General features: G+C 44.5%; 1 protein-coding gene and 1 long non-coding RNA gene across 7 annotated transcripts in view; one reads left to right on the top strand and one right to left on the bottom strand.

Annotated features, from left to right (window-relative positions):
* Window positions 1-25002, top strand: part of LOC134523342 (uncharacterized) — an 80778-nt gene that overhangs the window by 46763 nt on the left and 9013 nt on the right. For 4 of the 5 annotated variants that reach the window (XR_010073301.1, XR_010073300.1, XR_010073299.1 and 1 more), the window contains 2 exons: window positions 9531-9647; window positions 9769-9872. This is a non-coding gene — a long non-coding RNA (uncharacterized LOC134523342). Of the gene's footprint in view, window positions 1-9530; window positions 9648-9768; window positions 9873-11574; window positions 11714-25002 lie in introns of those variants that run through there. The other variant, XR_010073302.1, reaches the window with a different exon arrangement.
* Window positions 875-19794, bottom strand: LOC134523334 (myosin heavy chain, skeletal muscle, adult-like). Of its 2 annotated transcripts, none has more exons than XM_063352149.1 (38): window positions 19588-19794; window positions 19356-19499; window positions 19106-19262; window positions 18505-18532; window positions 18293-18407; window positions 18115-18207; window positions 17925-17988; window positions 17744-17842; window positions 17540-17643; window positions 17322-17460; window positions 16226-16344; window positions 15976-16125; window positions 15259-15429; window positions 13542-13855; window positions 13367-13430; window positions 11764-11851; window positions 11552-11669; window positions 11158-11281; window positions 9731-9867; window positions 9385-9640; window positions 7782-8024; window positions 7499-7675; window positions 7268-7413; window positions 7090-7180; window positions 6612-7001; window positions 6250-6376; window positions 6046-6164; window positions 5558-5754; window positions 4720-4903; window positions 4468-4633; window positions 4172-4296; window positions 3682-3990; window positions 3359-3562; window positions 2939-3064; window positions 2673-2843; window positions 2482-2586; window positions 2248-2343; window positions 875-1158 (listed from the first exon to the last, which is right to left on the bottom strand). In XM_063352149.1, exons 1-38 carry the CDS (start codon window positions 19792-19794, stop codon window positions 1006-1008), a joined length of 5820 nt encoding a protein of 1939 aa, XP_063208219.1. In that variant the 3' UTR covers window positions 875-1005. The 2 variants fall into 2 exon arrangements, with proteins under 2 accessions (XP_063208219.1, XP_063208218.1); XM_063352148.1 differs by having other exon boundaries at window positions 13367-13437; window positions 13546-13855.

The following is a 25002-nucleotide window of genomic DNA, read 5'->3' as shown; positions in this document are numbered from 1 at the left end:
GCAGAAGTTACTTGGAAGCCAAGAGCTGTCAGTTCTATGAAAACACCAGCTTAGGCAGGCATCTGTGGGCTTGTCTTTAACATACCTTGGCACTCTCCGTGTGTCTTTCACCCAAACTAGAGGCAAGATGTCATGCGTCGGAATAATCCAGCTGAGAGAGGTGATAGAGCACATGAGACTTCACAGTTGTACGTGCCCACTGTGCCTTTACTGTTCAGATCAGGGTCTGAATGAAGGAAGAAGTGTTTGACGACTTACCCCTTTCCTTATTCCCCAAAATACACTGCCTGCTTAGCAAAAGCGAGCTAGAGGTATGTGAGGAAGGAATGGAGGGATACACCCACCAGTTTTCTTCTTTCTCTTGCCTGAGGCAATGCCACATGCAGCCTGTTGTGCGAGAGTGACAAGGCTGATCCTTGAGGCGATGTGTTGAGGAGGGGTGCTGGTGCCACGCAGTGTGCGAGAAATGGGCCCTAAGGGGCAGTCCTTCCAGCAAGTGGCCCCAGGGGGCAGGGCTCAGCATTTTGTCCACTGCAGAGAAACAAGGAGCAGGTGGTGACAGCAGCTGGGGGAATCTAGGGTAGGAGAGATGGCGTGATTTAGAGGCACTATGGATATGGATCCTCTTTTGCCTCTCATATGGGAATGTAACTGTGCTGAAAGGACAATGGGAGAAGCATTAAAGGTACATGAGGGAAAGAGCAGCTGTAGTTGAAGAGAGCACAAGCTGGACTATCAGCCTCTAAGTTTGCGGGTCCTCCGTCCAGAGTTTGCATTAGCTTCTCCCTTCCCCCAGCCGGGGAAAGCAAGAAAATCAATGCAATAGCCCAAGCTTGATCAGAAAAAAAACCAAAGAAGGCACTGTTCATATTGCGTATGCAGAGGAATCTACCATCTTTATTCTCTAGACATTGACATGGTTACAAAGACTAATTACAGAAGAAAGTGACTGAGAGGTTCACATTTTGTGCAGCCCCCAGGTCACTTTGCTGCCTCAGGACATCCTCATTCTTCCTCTTCTATCTTCCTATGAAACTCCCGACTCTTCGCTCGGAGCTTGTTGACCTGCGACTCTGCAATGTCAGCCCGCTCCTCGGCTTCCTCCAGCTCGTGCTGGATCTTGCGGAACTTGGAGAGGTTGACATTGGAGAGCTCCTCCTGTGCGGGGAGAGGGAGTCGGTGGTGAGGAGCCCAGGGCAGGGGTTTCACTCCTCCTGCGCCTCCTCCCTGGGGGGATGCCCGGACCTCCACCCCGAACCCCCCACTGCTTACACATAAGCTTCGTACAGACCTCCGCATCCTCCCCTTTTTAGAAAATCCATTATAGGCAGAGCACAACAGGCTTTGAATATAATTCTCCTATGGAATGTGGGAAGGAAACAAACTGGGCAGCTGTAAATCAGATTTTATCAGCTCTGGAATTAAATATTAAACTACCTCTGCAGGCCATTAGATGAGGTTAGGAATTTGTAAGAGACAGTGAGTCCATGAGATCTCCTAAGTGTCCATCTCACAAATCTTATCTGAGTCTAGAAGCCCTTATCTGTACGGAAATGTTTGCAGCAGCAAAGAAGTCATGCTCAGACATTCGTAAATTCGGTGGCTACAGTTGATTCCTGATTCAGCATACACAGAAAAAAGCAAAGGTTCCTTGAACAATACATTGTGCAGTGCACAAGGTGGCTTGGGGGTGTACTTCCAACACGTTCTCTATCTGTTGAAATTTCCCTGGCCGTATCCAAAATGGGGAATTCCCTGTCTAGATGAGCATATGATGAATCAGAAGGATTTCTTATGGAACATTTTCTGTGTTTCTAGGCACAGAATTCTGGACTTTTGGCAGGTCATTTGCTTCCACATAACTACCAAGGTTCTCCGAATTGCAAGGGTCATAGGCAACTTTCATAAAGATAGCCATTTGAATTTAAAAATTCTGAAAATATGTTCTTTTAAAAACTGATTAGTATATTGTACTATCAGTGTTATTAATAAGAGCTACTTCTTACAGACTATGTTGTTTTTCTAATGCAAAAAAAAAATGTACATGCACTTACCCTGCTCATTAGCCTTCTTATTCACTCATTGATCTCATTCTCAAGGCTACGCTAATTTATATACACTTCAAAGACCTTGAAGCCATCTGTTATTGACTAGTGTCACTTTCCAAGTTTCTCATATTCATCTCTTCAATGACCATGCTATGCAGTAGAGAAGCTTTTCATGCCAAGCACTCAGAGTGATACTTACAGCCTCCTCAGATTGTCTCTTGTAGGATTTCACCTTCATTTGCAGCTTGTCCACCAGATCCTGGAGCCTCAGAATATTCTTCCGGTCTTCCTCAGACTAAAGACATTGGCAAACAGGAAAGAGAGTGAATTGGTTCCCCACCATGTGAGTTAGCAATTCCCTTTGGCAATCAAGTGCAAAAAATTCTACTTCCCGCGAGAGGGTGTGTCAGCCCAAGGAGGCCTCCTGCCGTACCTGGTAGGTCAGCTCCTTCACCCTCCTCTCGTACTTGCGCACCCCCTTCACGGCTTCGGCGCTGCGCTTCTGCTCAGCATCAACCTCCCCTTCCAGCTCCCGCACCTGCAATGAGAAGCCCATCTTTGGAGCTTCCCTGATGGCTGCTTACGTGACGTGTTCACTCCTGCAGAAATACCAGCCCTACGCACTCTGGCCTCCAGCTTCTGGATTTGCTTCTTGCCTCCCTTCAGTGCCAACTGCTCAGCCTCATCTAGACGAAGCTGCAGGTCCTTCACCGTCTGGTCCAGGTTCTTCTTCATCCTCTCCAGGTGAGCACTGGTGTCCTGCTCCTTCTTCAGCTCTTCTGCCATCATGGCTGCCTGATGAGAGCAAAGAGGCAAAGCCATTTTTGGGGCTGGAGACAATCTGGGGAGAAGGAACTTATATTAAGCTGTGAAAGGATCTCCCGACTCACATCTGTGATGGCCTTCTTGGCTTTCTCCTCAGCGTTGCGAGCCTCCTGGATCGTATCCTCCATTTCACCCTGAATTTGGGCAATGTCTGTTTCCAGCTTCTTCTTGGTGTTGATCAAGCTGGTGTTCTGTGCCAAGAGAGAGTGCAAGACTTGTATTCTGAGGCCTGCAATACCAAACCTGCAGCGTGAGCCAAGTCTTTACTCTTCAAGCTTGCAATCAAAAATCTGGAATTCTTTTTAAAACGGTTGTTTACAAAATGTGAGGCGTTGGCTCAGGTGATGGGCGCTGAGCATACCTTCTGCTGTGGCTAGCAGGAGAGAGGCCATTGCAGACCACTGTCCTGCCCTATCCTCTGGTGTAGAGCGGCCCTCTGTGTCTGTTAAGTGTCAACACAACTGCTTTTGGTACCACACACTTACCTGGGTATGGAGGAGCTGCACGCGTTCAGTGGCATCCAGAAGCTCCTGCTCAGCCACTTTCCTGGAGCGCTCCGTCTGCTCCAGGGCTGCCCGTAGCTCCTCAATTTCAGCCTGCAGCAGGTTTGCTCTGCGCTCCACCATGGCCACCTGCTCCTTCAGGTCCTCCTGTGTCCTGAGAGCGTCGTCCAAGTGTATCTGGGTATCCTGTAAAAGAGGCAACAAAAATTGCAAGGTGTCAGTGTGTGCTTGGGTGTCAAAAATGTCAGGTTTTTTGTCTTACTGTAGCTTTGTTATTTGTCTTACTGTAGCTTTGCTGAACAGACCTTGAGCACTCCCTGTGTGTTTCTCAGGTTCTTTTGTGCCTCTGCAGCCACGCGGTTGGCATGGCTCAGCTGGATCTCCATTTCGTTCAGGTCTCCCTCCATCTTCTTCTTCAGCCGCAGGGCTTCATTCCTGCTCCTGATCTCAGCGTCCAGGGTGCTCTGCAAGGACTCTACAATTCTGAGGTGGTTTCTCTTCAGCTGGTCAATCTCCTCATCTTTCTCTGCTATCTTCCTGTCAATCTCAGACTTCACCTGGTTGAGCTCAAGCTGGAGGCGCAGGATCTTCCCCTCTTCATGTTCTAGGGAGGCCTGGACAAAGGGACACAAACATTGTAACATCGATGGAGCTACTGCTTTCTAGTTAATTAGAGAATACTTCAGAAAACCTCAGCTGGCTGCACTCCCCAGCCAGAAGAGGGTAGGAACAAGCAGTTTTTAGCCATGTTTCCCCATTGCTCAATTTTTTAGTGCAGAGCTTATGGGCATGTACCTCAGCTTCCTCCAGAGCAGCCTGGATTTCAGATTTCTCCTGCTCAATCTGCTTCTTGACTTTCTCCAGCTCATGAATCGCCTTTCCACCCTCGGCAATCTGCTCCGTGAGGTCGGAAATCTCCTCTGTGGGAGCAAAGACCAATGACATGGTCAGGCACAGAGCAGAATGGGAAGGGCCCTTTCACACCAAGGTGACAGGCATCTTTGCCGACCTGCAGGCACAGACCCATACGGAATGGCAGTAGCGGTGGCTAGGGAAAGAGCTCTGCCAGGAGCCGAGGAACGGGGACTTACGCTGCAAGTTCTTGTTCTCACGCTTCAGCGTTTCCAGGTGGTCCAAGGACTCCTCATAGGCATTCTTCATCTTAAACAGCTCTGTGCTGAGAGAGCGAGACTCCTTCTGGGAGGCTTCCAGCTCAGCCTGCGTTTCCTCATACTTCTGCTTCCACTCTGCCAGGATCTGAAAAGAAACGGGGCGTGAGTATGGCTGTGGCAATCAGGAGGGGATGCTCTGCCCAGAAGCCCCAGGCCTGGAGCCCAAAACACCTTGTCAAAGTTCTTCTGCTTCTTATCCAGTGCTGCGCAGGCAGCATTCGATCGCTCCACGTCAATCATCAGGTCCTCCACCTCATTCTGCAGCCTCTGCTTCGTCTTCTCCAGGGAGGCACATTTGGCATTGACGGCTTCAACGTGTTCCTCAGCATCCTGCAGGCGCTGTGCCAGCTTCTTCCTGGGAGGTGGTAAGCACAGATCATAATTGGGGACTATGATGGACGCTGTTTTTTCATATTCACCACAGTGCTGAGGCACTTTGCGGTATTTGTTCCCAATGAACGCAGCTCAGAACCTGTCATAAACAGTTCTTTTTCTTCCCTTTTTCATTTCCTAGGGTCTAGCTATCACTCTGCTCTCTGTACACGCTACACAGTGCCTTTTTCTTGCATTCTTTGTCATGTAGCCTATTTTCCTTGTGTTTTTCAAAACCATACCCTTTCACAGAGTCATAGAATGATAGAATTGCCCAGGTTGGAAGGGATCTTTCAGATCATCTAGTCCAACCATCAACATAACTCTGTCAAAAGCCACCACTAAACCATGTCCCTCAGTACCACGTCTACCCGTCTTTTAAATACCTCCAGGGATGGTGCCTCAACCACTTCCCTGGGCAGCCTTTTCCAATGCTTAATAACCCTTCCAGTGTAAAATTTTTTCCTAATATCCTGTTTAAACCTTCCTTGGTGCAACTTGAGGCTTTCTAGTGCTTATTTCTGTTTCATATAATTCCTCCCCAACCTACTACTAGACTTTTGCATTTCTTTATTTTATTGGTCCCTTTAATTTTTGTTATTGGCTTCTGCCAGCCTTCCCCACGTTCCTCACGTACTTGGCCTCCTCCAGCTCCTCCGTGCGCTGAATAGCGTCCGTCTCGTATTTTGTTCTCCACTGGGCCACTTCGCTGTTGGCCTTGGACAGGGCACGCTGCAGCTCCCCCTTGGCCTCCTGCTCCTCCTCATATTGTTCCCGCAGCAAGTCACAGTCGTGGCGAGCAGACTGCAAGCTATGGGCTAGGGCGTTCTTGGCCTGGGGGAAAAAAAGATTGCAATAAGGAGTAGGTGCATCCTGGGAAATTTTCCTTTACTGCCACATAGACATATATCCCAGAGAAATAGCGATTAACTGCGTGAAAAAAATAAAAGCCAAGTTCTGAGATACTGCAGAAAGATGGGAGTCCTGCACTGACAGAGCCTAGATTGCATGACCTGGTGGGATGTTTTGAACTTTCATTAGATCATCTTTTCAACTCTCGAACATTGCACCAAAACCAATGAGATGTAAAATATTCCTTTCATATGTAACATGAACTATTTTTACCTTTATCTCTTCCTCTAGCTGCCGCTTCAATTCTTCAATCTGCTGGGTGAAAGCCTGTTTCCCTCTAGACAGCTGAGAAATTAAACCATCTTTTTCCTCAACTTGGCGTGCATATTCACCTGGAAAAGTTTGTAATTAAAAAAATATTTTAACAGTCAAGAGAGTCATGCTCCCATTTCCAAACTAGAGATGGAAGTGCCATACCAGATTCTGTCTGCAGACGAGCTCTTTGAGCACTGAGATCGCTGATCATGCGCTGATTCTGCTCCTCCTTTGTTTTAAATTCATTTAGTTGATCTTCCAGAGTGCGGCACATCTTCTCCAGGTTTGCCTAGGTGTCAGTCACACATAAGAAAATAGAGATAATACCTCTCATGCCTTAGGTACAGCAGGAAAAGGTGTCCAGAAGATGTAGTTTACATCTTGGGAACCATGTACATACACTCACTGTTCTATACGTAAGATTTGGAGAAAACAGTTACATTATAACCTCATAATATTTAAATAAGACAAGATTAAATAGAAATACTACTAAATATTTCTAATAAAAGTATTTGCGTATGTACCTTGGCTTTGGAGACAGACTCCATGTTACTGGCCAAGTCATCAATCTCCATCTTCAGCTCACTCTTCTCCTTCTCCAGCTTCTGCTTCACTCGCTGCAGGTTGTCGATCTGCTCCCCAAGCTCAGCTGTGCTGTCTGCGTGTTTCTTCCGCAGCGTGGCAGCCGTGGCCTCGTGCTGCAGCGTGGCCTCTTCGAGGTCACGACGCATCTTCTGAAACTCTGCCTCACGCTTCTTGTTCATCTCAATCTGAGCTGCGGTAGCTCCTCCTGCTTCTTCCAGGCGCTCACTGATCTCCTCGAGCTCCCTCGAGAGGTCAGCCCGATGCTTCTCTGCTTTTGCCCGAGAGGTTCGCTCTGCCTCAATTTCCTCCTCCAGTTCCTCAATACGTGCCTGGGGAACATTGGGCAGGCTTCACACCCATGCCCTCCTCCTTCCTCACCTGGGACCCAGTGAAAGAGGGGAAGGAACAGACACTTGCCTGCAGCTCCTTGATCTTCTTCTGCAATTGCATGCCCAGAAGTTGCTCATCCTCGATTTTGCTCTGGATCTGGCTGATTTCAAAGTCTTTCCTTTGGGCAAAGCAAACCATGTTAGAGCTCAAAGGAAGAAGACAAGTGCACCAGCCCAGCGCTCAGGTGCCCCACAGCCACACTTACTTCTTCAGTTTCTCATCCAGCTGCTGCTTATCATTTTCCAAATCCATTATGCTGTCATGGGCCAGCTTCAGGTCTCCTTCAAGTTTCCTCTTGGCTCTCTCAAGGTCCATGCGCAGTTTCTTCTCTTGCTCCAGGGACCCTTCCAGCTAAACACAACACCACCATCAGTGCTCTCTTCGCAGTGTCTGACTGTGCAACATCTTTAATCTTCTCGTATGCCTCTATACTTACATCGTCCACTTGCTGCTCCAGCTTGGTCTTGGCTTTGGTCAGCGTATTGACTTTGTCCTCTTCTGCCTGCAGGTCATCCAGTGTCTGCTGATGGGCCTCTTGGAGGGCTTTCTTCTCTTTTGTCAGCTTCACAATGGTCTCGTCCAGGGCTGCCATCTCCTCTGTGAGGTTTTTCACCTTTGAGAAAAGGGAGGAAATGCAGATAAGAAATGTTGTTTAAAACTTTACACTGTGTAACAAAACAGAGGTCTTTTCTGTAAGAGTGACATCTTCTGCTTTATACCTTGTTTTCAGTCGCATGTTTCTCCTTCTCAACCTTGGCCAGTGTTAACTCAAGATCGTCAATATCTTTCTTCAGCTCTGAGCATTCATCCTCCAGTTTCCTCTTCTTGGCTGTCAGCTCAGCATTAATTTCCTCCTCATCCTCGGCCCTTTCAGTCACTTCTTTAACTTTGGCTTCCAGCTGGATTTTGGTTTTGATGAGCTGGTCACACCTTTCCTCAGCATCAGCCAAAGCATCAGCTTCCTGGTGGGGAAAATACCATTTTTATGGATATACTTTTTCAGGGAATATCAAGATGCTTAACTGCATAGTTTAGAGTCCTGGATAGCAATTTTTTAGTTAAAAATTAGGTTTATGTTTGGACAGAATGAAATATAATATAGAATTGATTTCATGTTATTGGGTTTGAAACAGCAATTTTTGAAGGCTAAAACCAAATAAAATTCTTTTCAATCTACGTAAGGGCCTGAATATTTACTTATTAGTGCAAGGTATAGAATCCAGTATTATCCCATAATATAAAACATTAGCACAAAGTACATAAATTTGGGTTTAATCATAGGAATATTTCTCACAATTATGAAGTGCTGGATGATAAATCTATGCCAAGATGCATATAAATACCAACATCACAGTTATGCTTGCATCAGTCCTGTATTTCTCTTTTTTCACCCTACTGTCTTTTTGGAGCAACTGTTTCTGATTTAGATTTTCATCACCACGGCCAAAAAATACTCAGTATCTAGCAGCTCTGGCTTTTCTCTGAGCTGGAAAATTTGTCTCTAGGCTTTTTTTTTGCAACAGATGTCCTGTGGTACTTGTATTTTGTGTCAAGTTTTAGTCTATCAGAAATAATAAGAAGGGAAAATTATAATTTTATCAGTGAGTGGATTTTTCATCTTTTCACAGTTCAAGATTCTTTAAAAACAGGGGCATGTAAAGTTTCCTGTACATCACATGCGCTGCATAGTATTGCTTTGAGGATGCAGTCTTTTCTATTCTGTGAATGATTTAATTTAGAAACCACAGCATTAGAACATCACAGATATACAACATAATTTTATGTAATGATGCTGAGTGATTCAGGAGGTGAGTGAGAATATTATGTTTCTTTTCAGTTAGTTCAGTATTATGACACAGTGATATTTGTAACAGCTAAGCCACCACCTACACCAGAAAGAAACATCTTGTTGAATTGGAGAATAAAGAGAGGAAAGAAATGTCATCTTAACTTGTCCTAAGAATTCCTGATCATGTGATTATAGAGATAGAGACACTCAGTTTTGGAGAGGTAGGAAAAAATTACTAGAACAAACATTATACTAATAAAAGTAAAGTTTCTTGATTGCTCTGATGCAGTTTAAGTGAATAGAAATAATAGAGACCGCGGCATACAACATAAATGTTTTACCCATGTAATATCTTGACTGCAGCCTCCCAACAGTCCTTATGGATGCTAGTTATACTTTTAAGAGCACCTCTTAATGAAACACAATTGAAATGAATTAAATTGTAGTTTCTATGTGTCTTTTGAAAATATAGTTGTAAATATCATCCTAATTATCACAGTTCACTTAGAATGAGGCACACTGATGGTACTCACAGCCTGCACTTGGAGCTGCAGGTCATTTTTTTCCTGCACCAGCTTCACCATTTTCTCCTCCAGCTCCTTCCTCTTGGCCTCAGACTTTGCAAGCTCTTCCTTGACTTTCTCAAACTCTTGTTTCATGTTGGCCATCTCCTTCTCAGATTCTGCGCTTTTCAGCAAGGGCTTGATCTTGAAGAAGAGCTTCATCCAGGGCCAGTGCTTGACATTCATGAATGCACGAATGTTGTACTGGATACAGAAAATGGACTCTCTGAAAGGTAAGTCAAATTAATATTAAGTATTTAGACCATGATGACATAATAAGCCAAATACAGTGAACCTAATTTGAAGAAATGTCTACCTCCTCTCCACCATTCTCTGGTACTCCACTCTCATCAGGAAGCCCCTGCACCTGGCCTGTGTGCGGGTGATGATCTGTGCCAGCTTCTCATCTCTCATCTCTTCCAAGAGGCCTATCAGCCCCGCTTTGAAGAACACCTTAGGTAAGAACATGAAAATAGGTGTAGTTGATGTGCTTGTTGTTCAGTGTAGCCCAGTACCATGTCCCCCGTAGCAGAAAATACAGGAAGTTAAGAGAAAGAGCAAAAGCACAAAGAATGCATGTAGTGGTAGACCTTTTTTTATATCTCCAAGCTTCCAGTTACCTGCAGTTGAGGAACTAAAATAGCCAGACATTTTGTCTTTCTCTTTATTAACACTTGATTCTTTTATTCTACTGCTTAGTTGTAAATTAGGAACCATTAATTAACACTTATTTAAATCATCCTGACACACCAGAAGGCTGTATGGCCATATAGTGAGACCTGGACAGGCTGGAGAGTTGGGCGGAGAGAAGCCTTATGAAATTCAATAAGGGCAAGTGTAGGGTGCTGCATCTGGGAAGGAATAACCCCTGCACCAGGACAGGTTGGGGGTGACCTGCTGGAGAGTAGTTCTGTGGAAAGAGACCTGGGAGTCCTGGTGGACAATGGGATGACCGTGAGCCAGCCATGTGCCCTTCTGGCCAAGAAGGCCGATGGCATCCTGGGGGGCATCAAGAAGAGTGTGACCAGCAGGTGGAGGGAGGTCATCCTCCCCCTCTGCTCTGCCCTGGGGAGGCCACATCTGGAGCGCTGTGTCCAGTGCTGGGCTCCCCAGTTCAAGAAGGACAGGGAACTGCTGGAGAGGGGACAGCAAAGGGATACAAAGATGATGAGGGGACTGGAACACCTCTCTTGTGAAGAAAGGCTGAGGGATTTGGGTCTTTTTAGTCTGGAAAAAAGACGGCTGAGGGGGGACCTTGTCAATGCTTGTAAATACTGAAAGGGTGGGTGTCAGGAGGATGGGGCCAGGCTCTTTTCCATGGTACCCAGCAACAGGACAAGGGGTAACGGGCACAAACTTGACCATAGGAAGTTCCACCTCAACAGGAGGAGGAACTTCTTTGTTGTGAGGGTGTCAGAGCCCTGGCATAGGCTGCCCCGAGAGGTGGTGGAGTCTCCGTCTCTGGAGGCGTTCCTGTGCCACCTGCTCTGGGTGACCCTGCTCTGGCAGCGGGTTGGACTAGATGATCTCCAGAGGGCCCTTCCAGCCCCCACCATTCTGTGATTCTGTGATCCTATGGCAATGAATTTCAGATTTATTCAGGTTTTGAGTCAATAAGTACTTAGTTGACATCTTTTAAATACACTATTTAATCATTTCACATACTATCTGGAGAATCTGAATATCATTCTCAAGCCATGCAAACCAAAACCACATAGTACTTGAAACAAACAGTTCTTTTACCTTGGTGTGACCGAATTTGTACTGAGTGTGGTCTATATCAATTGATCCAAGAAGTTTCTCACAAGCCTTCTTGCTGTCAATGAACTGTCCCTCTGGGATAGCACTTGCATTTAATACTTTGTATCTGGGGGAGAAAATGGAAGGACTTGTATTGGACTTGATGATCTTAAGAGTCTTTTCCAGCCCAAATGATTCTATGATTCTCTGAATATAAAGAGGTCTGCTGTTGAGACGAATTGGCTGATAAACTGCAAGAAAGAGCCTAAGAACTGTTGAGAACATAACAGCCCTGCTAAACATAAACTTTAGAGAGGGCTTTTATCACCAGAAATGACACTTAAATTTCACAAGCTACTCAAGATGGACAAAATCATTGAGTAAGGGGAAGTCTGACCTCTGTTTAAAATCTGCATACAGGACTCTGTTGGGGAATCCTTTCCTGCAAATTCTGATCCCTTCCAGCACTCCATTACACCGCAGCTGGTGAAGCACCAGTTCATGCTCCATGGCACCTAGCAATTCAGAGCACAAGTATATGCTATATTATGTAAAGCAGAGGGGAAGACCTGCACCATAATTAAAACCTTCTACATGTGTGCCTCTTACCAGGTGTTTTTGTTTCATTTGGGATGATGCAGCGTACAAAATGGGGATGGGTGCTTCGCAGATTGGTCATCAGCTTGTTCAAATTCTCCTGGGAGAGGCATTAACAAAAGTTTGTATTAGCAAATGTAATTTACACTATAAGCATCAAGCAATCTGAAATGAGATAATGAGATATCAGACAAAAATTAGCTTTCAGAATCTTTAACTGAAGCTCCTTGCACCAGATTTTTTGACTTGCTACAGACCATTGCTGTTATTAACTAAATATAGAAAGTTCTTCTGATTAATCTGTAGGAAATATTGTACTCTTAAACATATGATTTTAATACATTTCACTGACTCTAGTGGAATGCCCTCACTAGCAAGTATATCCATCTTCCTTTGGATGTACCCAGAGAGGTAAACTGGTACCTCTATGAGGCAGTTTGAAGCGTACTACGGTAGGCATTTAAGATGGGTCATATGGATCACACTATAGAGAACCTTCTCGTTTTCCTCACTGAAAGGAATAAAAATGACAAGCTGAGTTTTACATGCCTAGATTACATGTTTATCTCCTAAGGTAAAATGAGAATAAGGTGAGATGAATCCCAGCATTGTTTTGTAATTTATATCTCTATATGTGCTTATAAATAATTATTGCCTATAATTAGTGGAGGGAAGCAGGTGCCTTCAGGGGACACCTCAGAGTATGTAAATTAAGCAGCCAAAATATTAAGGTGTCTAAACACTAACATGTCTAACCAAAAGGAATAGTGGAAGAAAGTTTGAAAACATAACAGAAATGCAACACAAGCACAGCAAATAATATTTCTCCTATAACATTAGCTCTTAAAGCCTTATGACCTTTAAATATAAGCTTATTGCATTATTTTTTAATGATACATGCTGACAATAATTTCCCACTTGCAAGGCGAAAGCATTACAGCTATGACTATTTTTCTTGGGGCATATACAGATGTGCCCATGTCCTGTTTCAGCGCACTGGGTAGAGGCTGTCAGGTGATCAAGAATCATATGACAGCAGATCTGTAGAAGAAATTAGGCTATATCAAGAAGGGAGTCCTAATTGAAGGATGAATACAATAATAAATAACCTCATGAGAGACCTGGCAGAAATGTATGGAGCAGCCAGGCAGCAAGACTTGGTTATGACAAAGAACTGTCAAGTATCTGACATCTTGAAAATCCATAACCCAAGCAGTGGTGGTATTTCAACTGTAAGAGATTGATCCCTGAATCATGGAGAAAAAGAGGTTATCCTCCAGACCAGTAGGCAGAATGTTGTTAAAGGGCAAAAAAAAGATTCTAAAGCCAGAGGTGGGCATCTGAAAGAAATCTGGTCTATTCTAGGTTTATTTCAGAAGTTTTCTGTATAACATTCTTCCATCTGGAAACATCATCCTGGGACAAGTGGACAAAAAGAAAAGTTGTGCATTCAGTGGAATGGAGCATAAATAGACTGTAGTGGATTTATTCCTGGAAAAATATTGCCCAAGAACTTCAGGGTATTTTAACACAAATAATCCAAAAAAAAGATTAGCTGTTTTAAACGGTGGGTTTACTCCTCATCTTAGGAGAAATAGTGAACTCTCTACTGTACCCGGAAAAGAGCTGAGACAGTCTGGAAAGAAGAACCCTTCTTCTTGGCACCTTTCTTACCAGCGCTAGCCTCTGCAAAATTGAAAGTAAATAAAACAGGATTTAGGTTTTTGCTTTTGCCTTTTATAATTCTTTTTGTGAGCTGTACATCAGTGAAAATAGGGGATTCATAGAACCAACCTGCTTCTGCTCCACCGTAGTTGGCAAAGAGTAAGGCCAGTGTTTTCAGTGATGATTTCTGGTACAACCCAATGACAGTTTCATTCAGGGGGTCCTTGTTCTTCTCAAGCCATCCAGTGATGTTGTAGTCCACTGTGCCAGCATAGTGTATCAGGGAGAAGTGGGCCTCAACCTTGCCTTTGGTAGGCTTGGGCTTCTGGAAGTTGCTGGACTTGCCCAGGTGCTGGTCGTAGAGCTTGTTCTTGAAAGAGGTGTCAGTTGCCTTGGGGAACATGCACTCCTCTTCCAGGATGGAGAAGATGCCCATGGGCTGGAAGAAATGCACAAGGGAGACAGATTGCAATTTAGTTTTCAGGGCAATAATGACCTTCACCTGGGCAGAGTAGTGGAACACAGACACATCAGAAATGGTTATTATGCAATTACATTTTGTGCTAGAAAGTGAGATCAAACATATTGATACTTACATTATTTAACACCAAATAAATCATAAAGATTAATGGAAATTCTTTAGTTTGTGTTGAGAACATGCTTTATAAAATCAAAGCACTACCTTCTTATGAAGAGGTACTCAAAGCACACACAGATGTCTTAGACAAATTGAACATAAGCCAACAATACACCCTTGTGGCAAAGGCAGACAACTCATCCAACTGGGCTGCATTAAGAGTGTTGCCAGCAGCTCAAGGACGGTGATCCTTCCCCTCTACTCAGCTCTGCTGAGAAATATCTGGAGTGCTGTGTCCAGTTCCCGGCTCCCCAGTACAAGAGAAACATGGACATAGTAGAGTGAGCCCAGTGACAGGACAGATATTTAAATGACTGAACATCTGACATACAAGGAGAAGCTGAGAGAGATGTGACTGTTCAGCCTGGACAAGAGAAGGCTCTGGGGCATCTTATCAATGTGTATAAATACTTAACGGGAGAGGATAAAGAAGACAGAGCTAGAAGCTTCTCAGTGATGTCCAGTGACAGGACAATATGGAACAGGCATGAATTGAAATGCAAGAAATCCCATTTAAACAGAAGAAAAAAGGTTCTTTACTGTGAGGGTGGGCAAAAGTTGGAAGAGTTTCCCCAGGGTACCTGTGAAGTCTCCAGCCTTGGAGATATTAAAAATCCAACTGGATATGGTCCTGAGCAACCTCCTCTAGCTGACCCTGCCTTAACCAAGGAGGCTGGAATAAATGATGTCCAGAGCTGCCTTCATACTTCAGCAGTTCTGTGATTCTAACTACTTACCATCCTGTAGCCACTGAACTTTTCATCTCATGTGCAGTGCAATTGCCTTTTCATTGTCAGTCAAAGGATGCACATGTAAGTGTGACTGTGCTGACAGTTATGTCTATCCAACTTCTATGTAAATTTTACAAAGATATAGCTATTCTGCTGTACAAGCACAAGTCAGTTAGAGACGAAAGCTGAGGAGGACATGCTGTCCTAGAAATTGACTCTAGCTGTTTTAGAAAAACACTCTTATTGGGAGTTTAACAAACTTTTGGCACTGGGAAAGAGATTAGTACAGATTTGCTGACACAAAACTGTGTGAAATCTCCTTCGTGTCTCACTTGACTCAATACCCTACAGGGCAAGGTATTTTGAATAGCAAAAGGTGAATATTTGGACATGAATACGGAAGATCCCTTTGAAAAATGAGGCCAAGTAATTAAGAGTTTCCACGCATCTAATGCATTTGAACAGGAAGGACACCTTCTCAATGAGCTCAATGCAGGCAGCCAGGTCCATCCCAAAGTCAATGAATGTCCATTCAATTCCTTCCTTCTTGTACTCCTCCTGCTCCAGCACGAACATGTGGTGGTTGAAGAACTGTTGCAGTTTCTCATTGGTGAAATTGATGCACAGCTGCTCAAAGCTGTTGAACTGGAAATAAAATAAGAAAGACCCATATTTGCAAGATGCAGCAATATTTGCAAAACCTCATCCTTTAAAAATAAGTAATGTAGTTATCTTGGCTTGATTGTCAAGTCTGTGCATTTCTTCAGTCTGCTGTATGTGTACAAAACAAAACAGAGAAATGCAGTAAATTAATTCCACAAGGCATTTTTTTTAATTGCTATAAATGTGTGTATACAGTATGTTTCCTGTATAATCCAAGGCCAAATTACAGGAAGAAAAAACCCCAGGCTTACACCTATCATGATATACATGTTTTTATACTCTCTTGCCCTTGATCATTTAAACCAAGGAATTTTTTTCTTATTGGACCATTCTGTACTTTTGAGTTTGCACGTCTTGAAATAAGACAAGTCCTTTGAAAGGTCATTTTTTACTTCATGACAAAAAAAAGGCAAGTAGCTGCTAATAATTATGTGATGATACTGTATCTTCTTTAAAAATATATCTCAGAGCGATCATAACATCCAGTTGTCACTTCCAAATAGCTCTTACCAGATCTTTGTTACTTACATCAAAGATCTCGAAGCCGGCAATGTCCAGGACACCAATGAAGTACTGTCTGGGCTGCTTAGTATCCAGCTGTTGGTTGATACGAACAACCATCCACAGGAACATCCTCTCATAGACAGCCTTTGCTAGAGCACCTACAGCATTGTGCACCTGTAAGAAAGATAAATGCCTGGAGTTACCACACAGAGCAGAGGAGAATCAACAGGATCTTAATTCAAAACAATGTTCCAGGTTACCACACGTTTCTTACCTGCTGTGCAGTTTGACCCTTGGTCACATATTCATTCCCCACCTTGACTCGTGGGTAGCAGAGGGCCTTGAGCATGTCAGCTGAATTCAGACCCATAAGGTAGGCAGCCTTGTCAGCCACTAAAAAGACAGAGGAAAAAGGAAGAATTTAGTGTCGTATATGCTTTGAATCCTGGAGAGTTCTCTAAAGGCTGCAGGGTTCAGATCTTTTTTCTTTGAAATCTTTCAGTAGGCTCTCATAGAGGGTATCTTAGTAAGACCAAAGTCATTGTTATTCATATTGAGCTTTTCTAAAAGAATTTATGTTTGAAAATCTTCACTGAAGCATGTAGAAAGTAATGATGTTTTCAAAAATCTCCTGGCACAAAACTGAAAGCTGCAGCTTGCCAGTCTGAATATTTGTAGTACATGTACAGCTCAGGAGCTGCAGTGACAACAGTCAGGTACTGATCTACATTCAGGTGATCAAAACCACTCAATATTTAGAGTGGAACACAGCGAGGATATCTGTTCTCTTTCAAATCCGGAGTTTACAGCCTTTTCTGAGCTTTGGTTTCTGATGTTCAGTAAACCTCACTGGCTTTTATGCTTTTGCCTATGGTACTTCCCACCTTCTGCCTAGTCCTGTATCAACAGAAGCCGTTGCTCCGAGAGATGAAGGCATGGGTTGTAGGTCCTGCCCCAACAAAGGAGAGGAATCAAATAAACCTCTCAAACCACAGTTCCCTGAGAATCTGACAGGTGAGGGTGAATGGGAATATTATCTCCCATCCTGTTAGAGCTGAACCACTTGGCTGTTTCACAATTGCAAGCCATATTCCAACAAAGGTATGACTAATAACTTTACAGGAAGGACATCCATCGCTCTGACTTCCTGGAAGCATATAAAGGACAGTTTAAACAATTAATTTTTCATAGCATTAAAAAACAAAAAAAAACCAGGAGATCAGGGAACTTCTCACAAGAAGAGAACAAGGGACAGTTTTTTTCTAGCATACTGTTTTCCTTGGGATCCGAAAGTCAACAAGGAACAACTTTTGCTGATTTCCATATCCGTAGTGGCTAACAGAAGGGTTAATTATTGAGTTTGATAATACCTTCTGTGCCTTCCGGCTCTGCCTGCTCCTCTCTTGGTTTCTGCTTGAACTTCAGGTTCCCGTAGTGCATGACAGCCCCTGTCAGCTTGTAGATGGCGGTCTTTTCATCAGCAGTGAAGCCCAGGATATCAATGGCACTCTGGTAATAAAAATAGCAAAGTGAAACATTTGCATGCTTTGTGATGTGCCTATTGGCACCTGTTTTCTAAGTTACTTACATCTGTAGCCATCAGCTCCTCCTTGTCATCAATGCTGGGAACAGTGATCTCACCTTGACTCACAAATGGGTAGTCATATGGGTTGGTGGTGATAAGGAGCATTTCTGAAAACAAATGGGTTCATGGGTTAAATTTCATTATTTAAAATGTAGTTAGATATTGCTCAGTTGATCTTCTTCCAAAAAGCTCAGTGATGCCTCCTACCAATCAGCTCTGGCTTCTTGTTGGATGTGACCTGATAAAATATGTGGTAGCTTCTTTCTGCCTTCAGCTGGAAAGTGACTCTGGACTTCTCCAGCAGATCTGGCAAGAACAGTAGGACAGAGTTAGCAGAAGAACTGGGGAGAAGTAGAAGGAATGGGATCAGGCCAGGAGAGTCTCTTACAAGTTTCAATGTCAGCAGAAGCCAGTTTGCCCGTGGCTCCAAAGTGGATTCTGATGAATTTGCCCTGTTAAGGAGAAGAAGAAGAATTTTGGCCTAGGTGCATTTCATTGCCATCTCCTTATGTGGGAGTACCACTAGCACATCACCACTGTTATAGTGAGGAGGGATTTTGTCTAAAGCAACAACTTACAAAGCGTGAGGAGTTGTCGTTCCTCACGGTCTTGGCGTTTCCAAAAGCCTCCAGCAGTGGGTTAGCGCTGATGATTTGATCCTCAAGCGTTCCCTGCAGGAGGATAATTATTCAATTACAGTGTTTGGTTTACATGGAAATTACATGTCAAACATTCAGTCTGTACTTCCTGACTCACCTGCATTTTGCCTGACGACTGCTCTTCCTTCTTCTTCTCCCCGCTCGCTGCAATTGTTGCAAAGTACTGGATGACACGCTTTGTGTTCACAGTCTTCCCTGCACCGGATTCTCCACTGTCAAACCAAAGAGAGAAGCAGAGAGCGTGTGGTCAGGCAGGAGGTCCCCTGGCACCAGGCAGCCCCGCAGGGACCCGAGCAGGGATGTACATACGTGATCAGGATCGACTGGTTCTCGCGATCTGTGAAAGAGGCAGAAACAAAGATAGCGTTAGCAGTTGTCCCAAGTAACACTAAGCTGAATGAGAAGTAAAGCTGCAAATAGAAGTTGGGGCTTCTTCAGAAAGTCCAAGACTAACCAGTTCCCTTCCAGGTCCTAACAGTAGTAAGTATAAGACCAAATGGCTGCACAGAGCTGTCAGAGGCATGTGATCCTCAGACAAGCTGTGCATCTACTTGCCTTCCACACAGTTCTCATCAAGAAATCTAATCAAACTGCCTACCTGTGTTCAAATGAGTGGATTATATGCTATATTTTTTTTCTTTCCTATCAGTGAAAAATAGAAGCAAACTCAGCTATGAGGTATTTCTGCAGGGGGAGATTGTAGAATTTTGTACAATAAAGTGCAAATAATACACAGTGCTAAGTCCATGCATGCTTCTGGGTCAGTTTCACTTGAAATTAATACCTGCATAACTTGATTAAATCCTCAGTCAAACATCTCTGTGGTGTTTTTAGATGGTTTGTCACATGGTCCAGCAAGATCAGTGGGGCTTTTTGGCTTAGATTGCTGTGAGGGAGGGCAAGCACTCACCAGTCAGCATGAACTGATAGGCGTTGTCAGAGATGGAGAAGATGTGTGGAGGGGCCTCCTGGCGCTTCTTGCCTCGGTAGGCCAACACCACCTCCGGGTTGTACACCGGCAGCCACTTGTAGGGGTTGACAGTGACGCAGAAGAGACCCGAGTAGGTCTGCGAGGAAGGGAGACAGCACGTTGGCTTCCACTTAGCCTGGCAGAGCGGTTCCTCCTAGCTACCCAAAGGCAGAGTGCTGCTGGTACTTACGTAGATCATCCAGGCTGCATAACGCTCTTTGAGGTTGTACAGCACAGCGGGTTCGTGGAGGTGGGTCATCATGGCCATGTCCTCAATTTTGTCGTACTTGGGAGGGTTCATGGAGAAGACCTGATCTTCCTTCACGGTCAGGGTCTGCCAAGGAAACAGAAGGTCCATGTATGTCAGCTAAGAGCTGATATTTGGAATCAAATGGTGTCCTTCAGCCTTGTTTTTCACTCACCTCTCCTGCTTCAGTCTTGACGGTGACCTTCCCTGTTTCTCTGCTCTGGATTGTCCCTTTCACAAAAGATTCTTTAGGATGGGCCACAAAGACGGATGTCTTGGCATCAAACGGCTTGTTCTGGGCTGCAATTCTTTCCTTTTCTGACTTTCGGAGGTAAGGAGCTGCCTCTCCAAAGACGGCCATCTCAGAGTCTGCAGAGGCCATGGCTGCCGTTTACTCAAGACACGTCAGCAGAGGACTCTAATGGGGAGGAACAATATGGCACTGATTGTTTACACGTATTCTGTAAGAGTAGGAAAAAATTTATATCCTGTGCCTTGGTTTCTTTTCATAATCTGAGTATGTGGAACACCTAACATGAGCTAACTAGAGACTTAATTTTTAGGTCAACTTAGAAAATAAGAGGTTTTCATTGATGTACTGTAGGTCTTCAATCATTTAGGAGAGCAAATTTTAATGACCTTCCATAAGTGTGGATTTAGTGCTTTAAGAATACTGTGTCTATAAGATAAATGTGAATTTGCTGAGCAAGTTTCATTAAGACATCACTATTAGGAATGGAAAATACAGTTAGGACATTTTGTTAAAAGGACGAACAGTGAAGTGAACGTTTCTAAAAAAGTACAGTTTAGGTGACTTACAGTCTTGGAAAACATTGAACCTGTGGGACATTTACCTTCTAAATATAATGGTAACAGAAAGGCAGTGGGAAATTAATGAATTTTACTAATGAAGTTCTCAACTGAAAGAAAAGGGCATGCTTTGTGACCTTTTAATATTATGCCATAATTTATTTTGTCGCATGCATTTGTCATTCTTCAGTACAACATCTAAACAGTTTCAGTCCCAAAGTTCTGGCTTGGGTGAACACTGAAATTGGAATTGCCAAGCCTGTATTAAGATCCCACATACATACTTACTGAAAAAAAATCTAGGAAGGCGAGTTCTCAAAGCTTGAAAAAAATAAGAGTATTTCCTCAGATGCTTTATTAAACATCTAGGTAGCTAAATTTAGTCAATTGCACTTAAAACTACTCTAGCTACATTAGTAAAATTTATTTCCTCTTTGATCATTAGGTAGTAAATATTTTTTTTGTCTGGAGTAAGAAAATGGATTTCTAAGAGAGCTCTGGTATTTTACAGAGGTGGTTAGATGGTCTGTATGCTCACATGATTTATTAATTCATGCATTCACATGTAGAATGCAGAATTTTGCATTTTTTCCTCCCGTAATCATCTTGGTCCAGTTCTACTGCTGCGACAGCAAAGATGGGAAGGAGCACACCTTGATCTCTGTTAGGTCGATTTAGCAGAAGTGAAGAACTTCCCCATGGGGATTTTCTGCTCTGTCATCGGTGGTCAGAGACTTCAAACACAGCCACTTGAAAACCTTGGGCACCCCACCAACTCCTACTGTAATCACACTGGGTTTGAATATAGGGTGAAACAGAGACCCTTCCAGAAATCCCACCCAAAAGGATCTTTCTCTGCCCTCTAAGAATTAATAAATGAGGTTCTTACCTCTATTGACACCAGATGGGTGGCTTGCAGGCTGGCAGCTGGTAAAACAGAAATGGCAACTCCCTACTTGCTGCTGCACAGAAATCCAGAGTGAGAATGTGCAGGTGCCTTGAAAGCAGATTTAAAACCTGAGCTGAGAAATTGCCCTCCTGGAAAAGAGCGCTGGAGGCAGCAGGAATGTTGTGGCACATAAGGGCACCATCCCCTTCCTGTGAGCCTGCGGACCCCACACACTTACCTTGAAGCTTCCCGTGGAGACAGGGCAGACTTGTCGCAGGGACATTTTATATGATCTAGTCTGCAGATGCTACAGATGCCTACTCTTTCTTCGGTCAAAAAATTTTTGGCAAACCTTCTTTGGTAAAGCATTGTCTGGCAAACTGAACTAAGGGCATAATTGTCATTTGACATTACTAGATATAATTAGAAAATTTTGATGTCTTACTGACTATATGAATACATCTCCTATAAACAATCTGACAAGGGTGTTAAGGAGGGAATCTGGACTAGTCAAGGCACTTAGAGAACTTGGATGCAGGACTTATGGATTCTATTGCTGGCTTTCCCACCGACCCACTGTATGACCCAGGCTTGGATTGCTTGGTATGTCTGCGCTGCAGCTATCCCAGCTGTACAATAGATAAAACAGGAAGTTAAGAGATAAATTAGCATTATTAAAAGCTATGGGTAGTTGTGATGGTAAGATCCTGATAGCAGAAGTGCAGATGTATAGCAGTTCGTGAGGGTTACAGGCACAGCAGGATGGTCAGCAGCACTGCAGCAGCGAGAGGCTGGGCTCTACCTGGTGCGTCTGACAGAGATGTGAGGCAGCTTCAGGGATATCAGAAAGAGCGTGTGCGTGTGCAAACACACACACACAGAGGCATGTGCATGTGTGCCTCTCTGTACACACTTCAAATTGCAAATAAGTGGGAGATGCTCCAAGAAACATTGTTGTGACCCTGTGCACCACCTTGTTCTATGGGAGGGGTTATACCTGCTGAGACTTCTGAACCGCAGGTCAGTGCCAGTGAGAAAGAGATGCTCCTGTGTTTTGCTGCCAACTTCTTAGCTTATCCAGGTGTTTCCATGCCTATAACCTTAGGAAAGATAACTCTGATCTAGGAATGGCCCCCACAGGTGTTTTTTCCTACCTACAATTGGTAGAAAAATCCTCTAGTCAACCAGAGCTATACAAATGATTTGACATATGCACAAACACGTCACCTCAGCATGCAGTCCCAGATACTCTGCACCCAATACATCCTCAGTCCAACACTTCTATTTCATCACAAATATCTTGCACATTTACACATTTGCACAGGTCAGAAAACCACAGTGAACCCTTTACCAGAGCACTGGGGGTAGCAGGCATGCCTGTATATTGCTGAGAGACTGGTCTAGATTTAGGGAGAGGGCACTGTCATGTGAGCTGCTTTAAATCCTGTCAGATTTAAACACATTCTTCCCCTGGTCATTGGCATTTTGGTTATTAAAAGAGCTCAGTGGATAACACGTGGGCAAAGCTAGAAAACCGTGCATAGATCTGATGTAATATCCAGTATCAGGCAATGTCCTGTGCTTGTAAAGCCTATTGCAAGGAGGGCTGCAGCACTGCACTACTCACTTTGTTGGAGCCCAAACCCAGAGCTGAGCTCCTTGTTCAGGGCATGGGGAGGCTGGTGGAAACACCCTGCACACTGCCCAGGAGGAGCCCAGAGCCAGCCAGTGGGAAATGGTGAGTGCAGGGGTGCACCTGAAGTCTGGCCTCCCTGGGTAGCAGGCACCAAGGGGTGCTGGTGGGGGCACCTCCCTCCAGCGGGACCCAGAGCACGGCTGTGCTCCCCAGCGTGGGGACAGCAGGGGTGCACCTGAAGTCTGGCCTCCCTGGGTAGCAGGCACCAAGGGGTGCTGGTGGGGGCACCTCCCTCCAGCGGGACCCAGAGCACGGCTGTGCTCCCCAGCGTGGGGACAGCAGGTGCTGCTCTGAGGGGCTCTTGCAGCTGTGTCCTCAGGGTTCTGGGGTGCCACGTGGTGTCCAGCAGCCCAGTGGGTACCAGTCCTGGCCATGGAGGGGACAGGAGGGCCTTGGCAGCTCAGACTAAGGGGTTTAGAACACCATGCAAGAAGAGCAAGGGATGGCTGAGGCCTCTCCCAGGATGTGGGACCTGGGGGGTCTCTCCCCTCAGGCTGGGGAGCGAGGTCTGATCTCCCATTCCCCAGGAAGCTGTAACATCTGCGCTGTAAAGGCAGCATCCTCTGGCGGCAGCAGGTTAACTATTAAATTGCTGCTGCTTTTCTGTGGGGCCCTGCTCTCAGCAGTACATAGCAAGCCTGTCTTATCCAGTGCTCTCAGGCAGGGAAAAAGTGCCCTTAGGATGTGCCAGGGGCTACATGGAGAGTCTAGCTGAGCCTGTTAGGCTAGACCACCTGACTTTGGGGTTTTGCCTAACTGGTAACCAGTTGCACACTATCCTTAACATAGAAAACACTTTATGTTAAATGGGCCCTAGCAATTGCAGAATCACAAAGACTTCAAGTCTTACTGCCATGTTTACCAGTATTGCTAAGTTAACTAAATAATGTGAGGACTTCCAGCTAAAGACCCTTTGTGACATTAAAGCAAAGCAACTAAAGTGCACAGGCACCTCTACATTCCCCCAGTAAACTCCATGCTTTGCATACAAACAGAGTGAGATGCCTGTAGGTTCAATATGATGTCCACAGAGGCAAGAGTACATATCCTGGCTTAGAGACCAAACCATTTGCCATCTACTTCAGGGACTTGGCCTTCACCATCTCATATATTGGACTATCCAGTTCAGTGAAGCTAGCCTATGCTTGATCCTTGTAGGAGAATCTGGATGGTAGGACTTCCAGCCAGCAGGATCCAGTTCTAATAGAGGTTCTGGCCCACTCTGACTGAAGCTCTTTTCAATACGGGGCCTTAACAGCCATGTGGAAATAGGCATCTTGAAGACTGAGGGGTAGGAGCTTGTGAGCCTGTTCAGTAGAAGAACTAGCATCGTTATCTTGAAGACGTGAATTTGGCAGCTTTCCTGTCACCAGAAAGAATCACCACATTCCTTGACACAAAGAAATGGTAGCTATAGAGCTATTCCACTGAAACAGGGAGGAGCAGGTCCCCTGTCCCCAGAGTCAACAGGGAAGAAACTTTCTGCCAGTCTGTTCTCCTTGGTATGAGACTCCAGACCTTGGACTTTGACTGTCCAGACATTCTATGTCTGTGGTCACCACCTTAGGAGGTAAAGCAATCTTGTGTGCAGAGGAATGACACAGGATTTACACAAGAGAACTCAGAAAACTGCAGACAGTCACATCCTACAAGGAAGACTGGGAATGCTGTCTGCCCAGGGTGTAGAGGAGAGGCAGGACGTACTGTCCCACCTAACCCTGCATCAAGTGTTGGAGGAGGTCCTAGTTTGACTGAAGGTTTCTGTGGGCATATGCAAATCCACAGTGTGAATATATATGTTGGGTTAAGTTCAGAGAAGGAGAAACTATTGTGACTATGAGTATGTAGGCTTTGCTTTGTGTCTTGGAGTGAAATCCTGGAAGGGTGCTTGGTATTAATCATTCAAGAGTCTGAAGAATTACTGAAATCTAGTAAAATTCCCCAGAATTTTGTATAGAGAGATGTGTTCTTCATGCTAAGAACAATTCGCATATTGAGTTCAGCTAAAACTTATATACTTCACATTAAATAACACTACCTCCACCATGAAGCAGCATTTATAGATGACACCAAGTGCGTCTGCTTACTTTTCTGTCAGCTGCACTGTCATACAGAAATAATCCGGTGAAGGGACTTGACTGAATTCAGCATTAAACAGTCCACTGCTATTCAAACTGAACATCAGGGCTGTTCCA

The sequence above is a fragment of the Chroicocephalus ridibundus genome, chromosome 14 (assembly GCF_963924245.1).
Source record: "Chroicocephalus ridibundus chromosome 14, bChrRid1.1, whole genome shotgun sequence".
In the NCBI taxonomy this organism is placed as follows: Eukaryota; Metazoa; Chordata; class Aves; order Charadriiformes; family Laridae; genus Chroicocephalus; species Chroicocephalus ridibundus.
The sequence above is the reverse complement of the archived record's forward strand: the minus strand, read 5'-3'. Positions and strand labels throughout refer to the sequence as shown.

What these genes read in the sequence shown, in the direction of transcription:
- LOC134523334 (XM_063352148.1), bottom strand. Translation starts at nt 19,794, where the DNA reads ATGGCCTCTGCAGACTCTGAGATGGCCGTCTTTGGAGAGGCAGCTCCT. An exon ending in AACCAGTCGATCCTGATCAC is followed by an intron (nt 18,408 to 18,504) that starts GTATGTACATCC and finishes TTGGTTTGACAG; the next exon opens with TGGAGAATCCGGTGCAGGGA. An exon ending in GCATTGAGCTCATTGAGAAG is followed by an intron (nt 13,856 to 15,258) that starts GTGTCCTTCCTG and finishes CATTTCTTCCAG; the next exon opens with CCCATGGGCATCTTCTCCAT.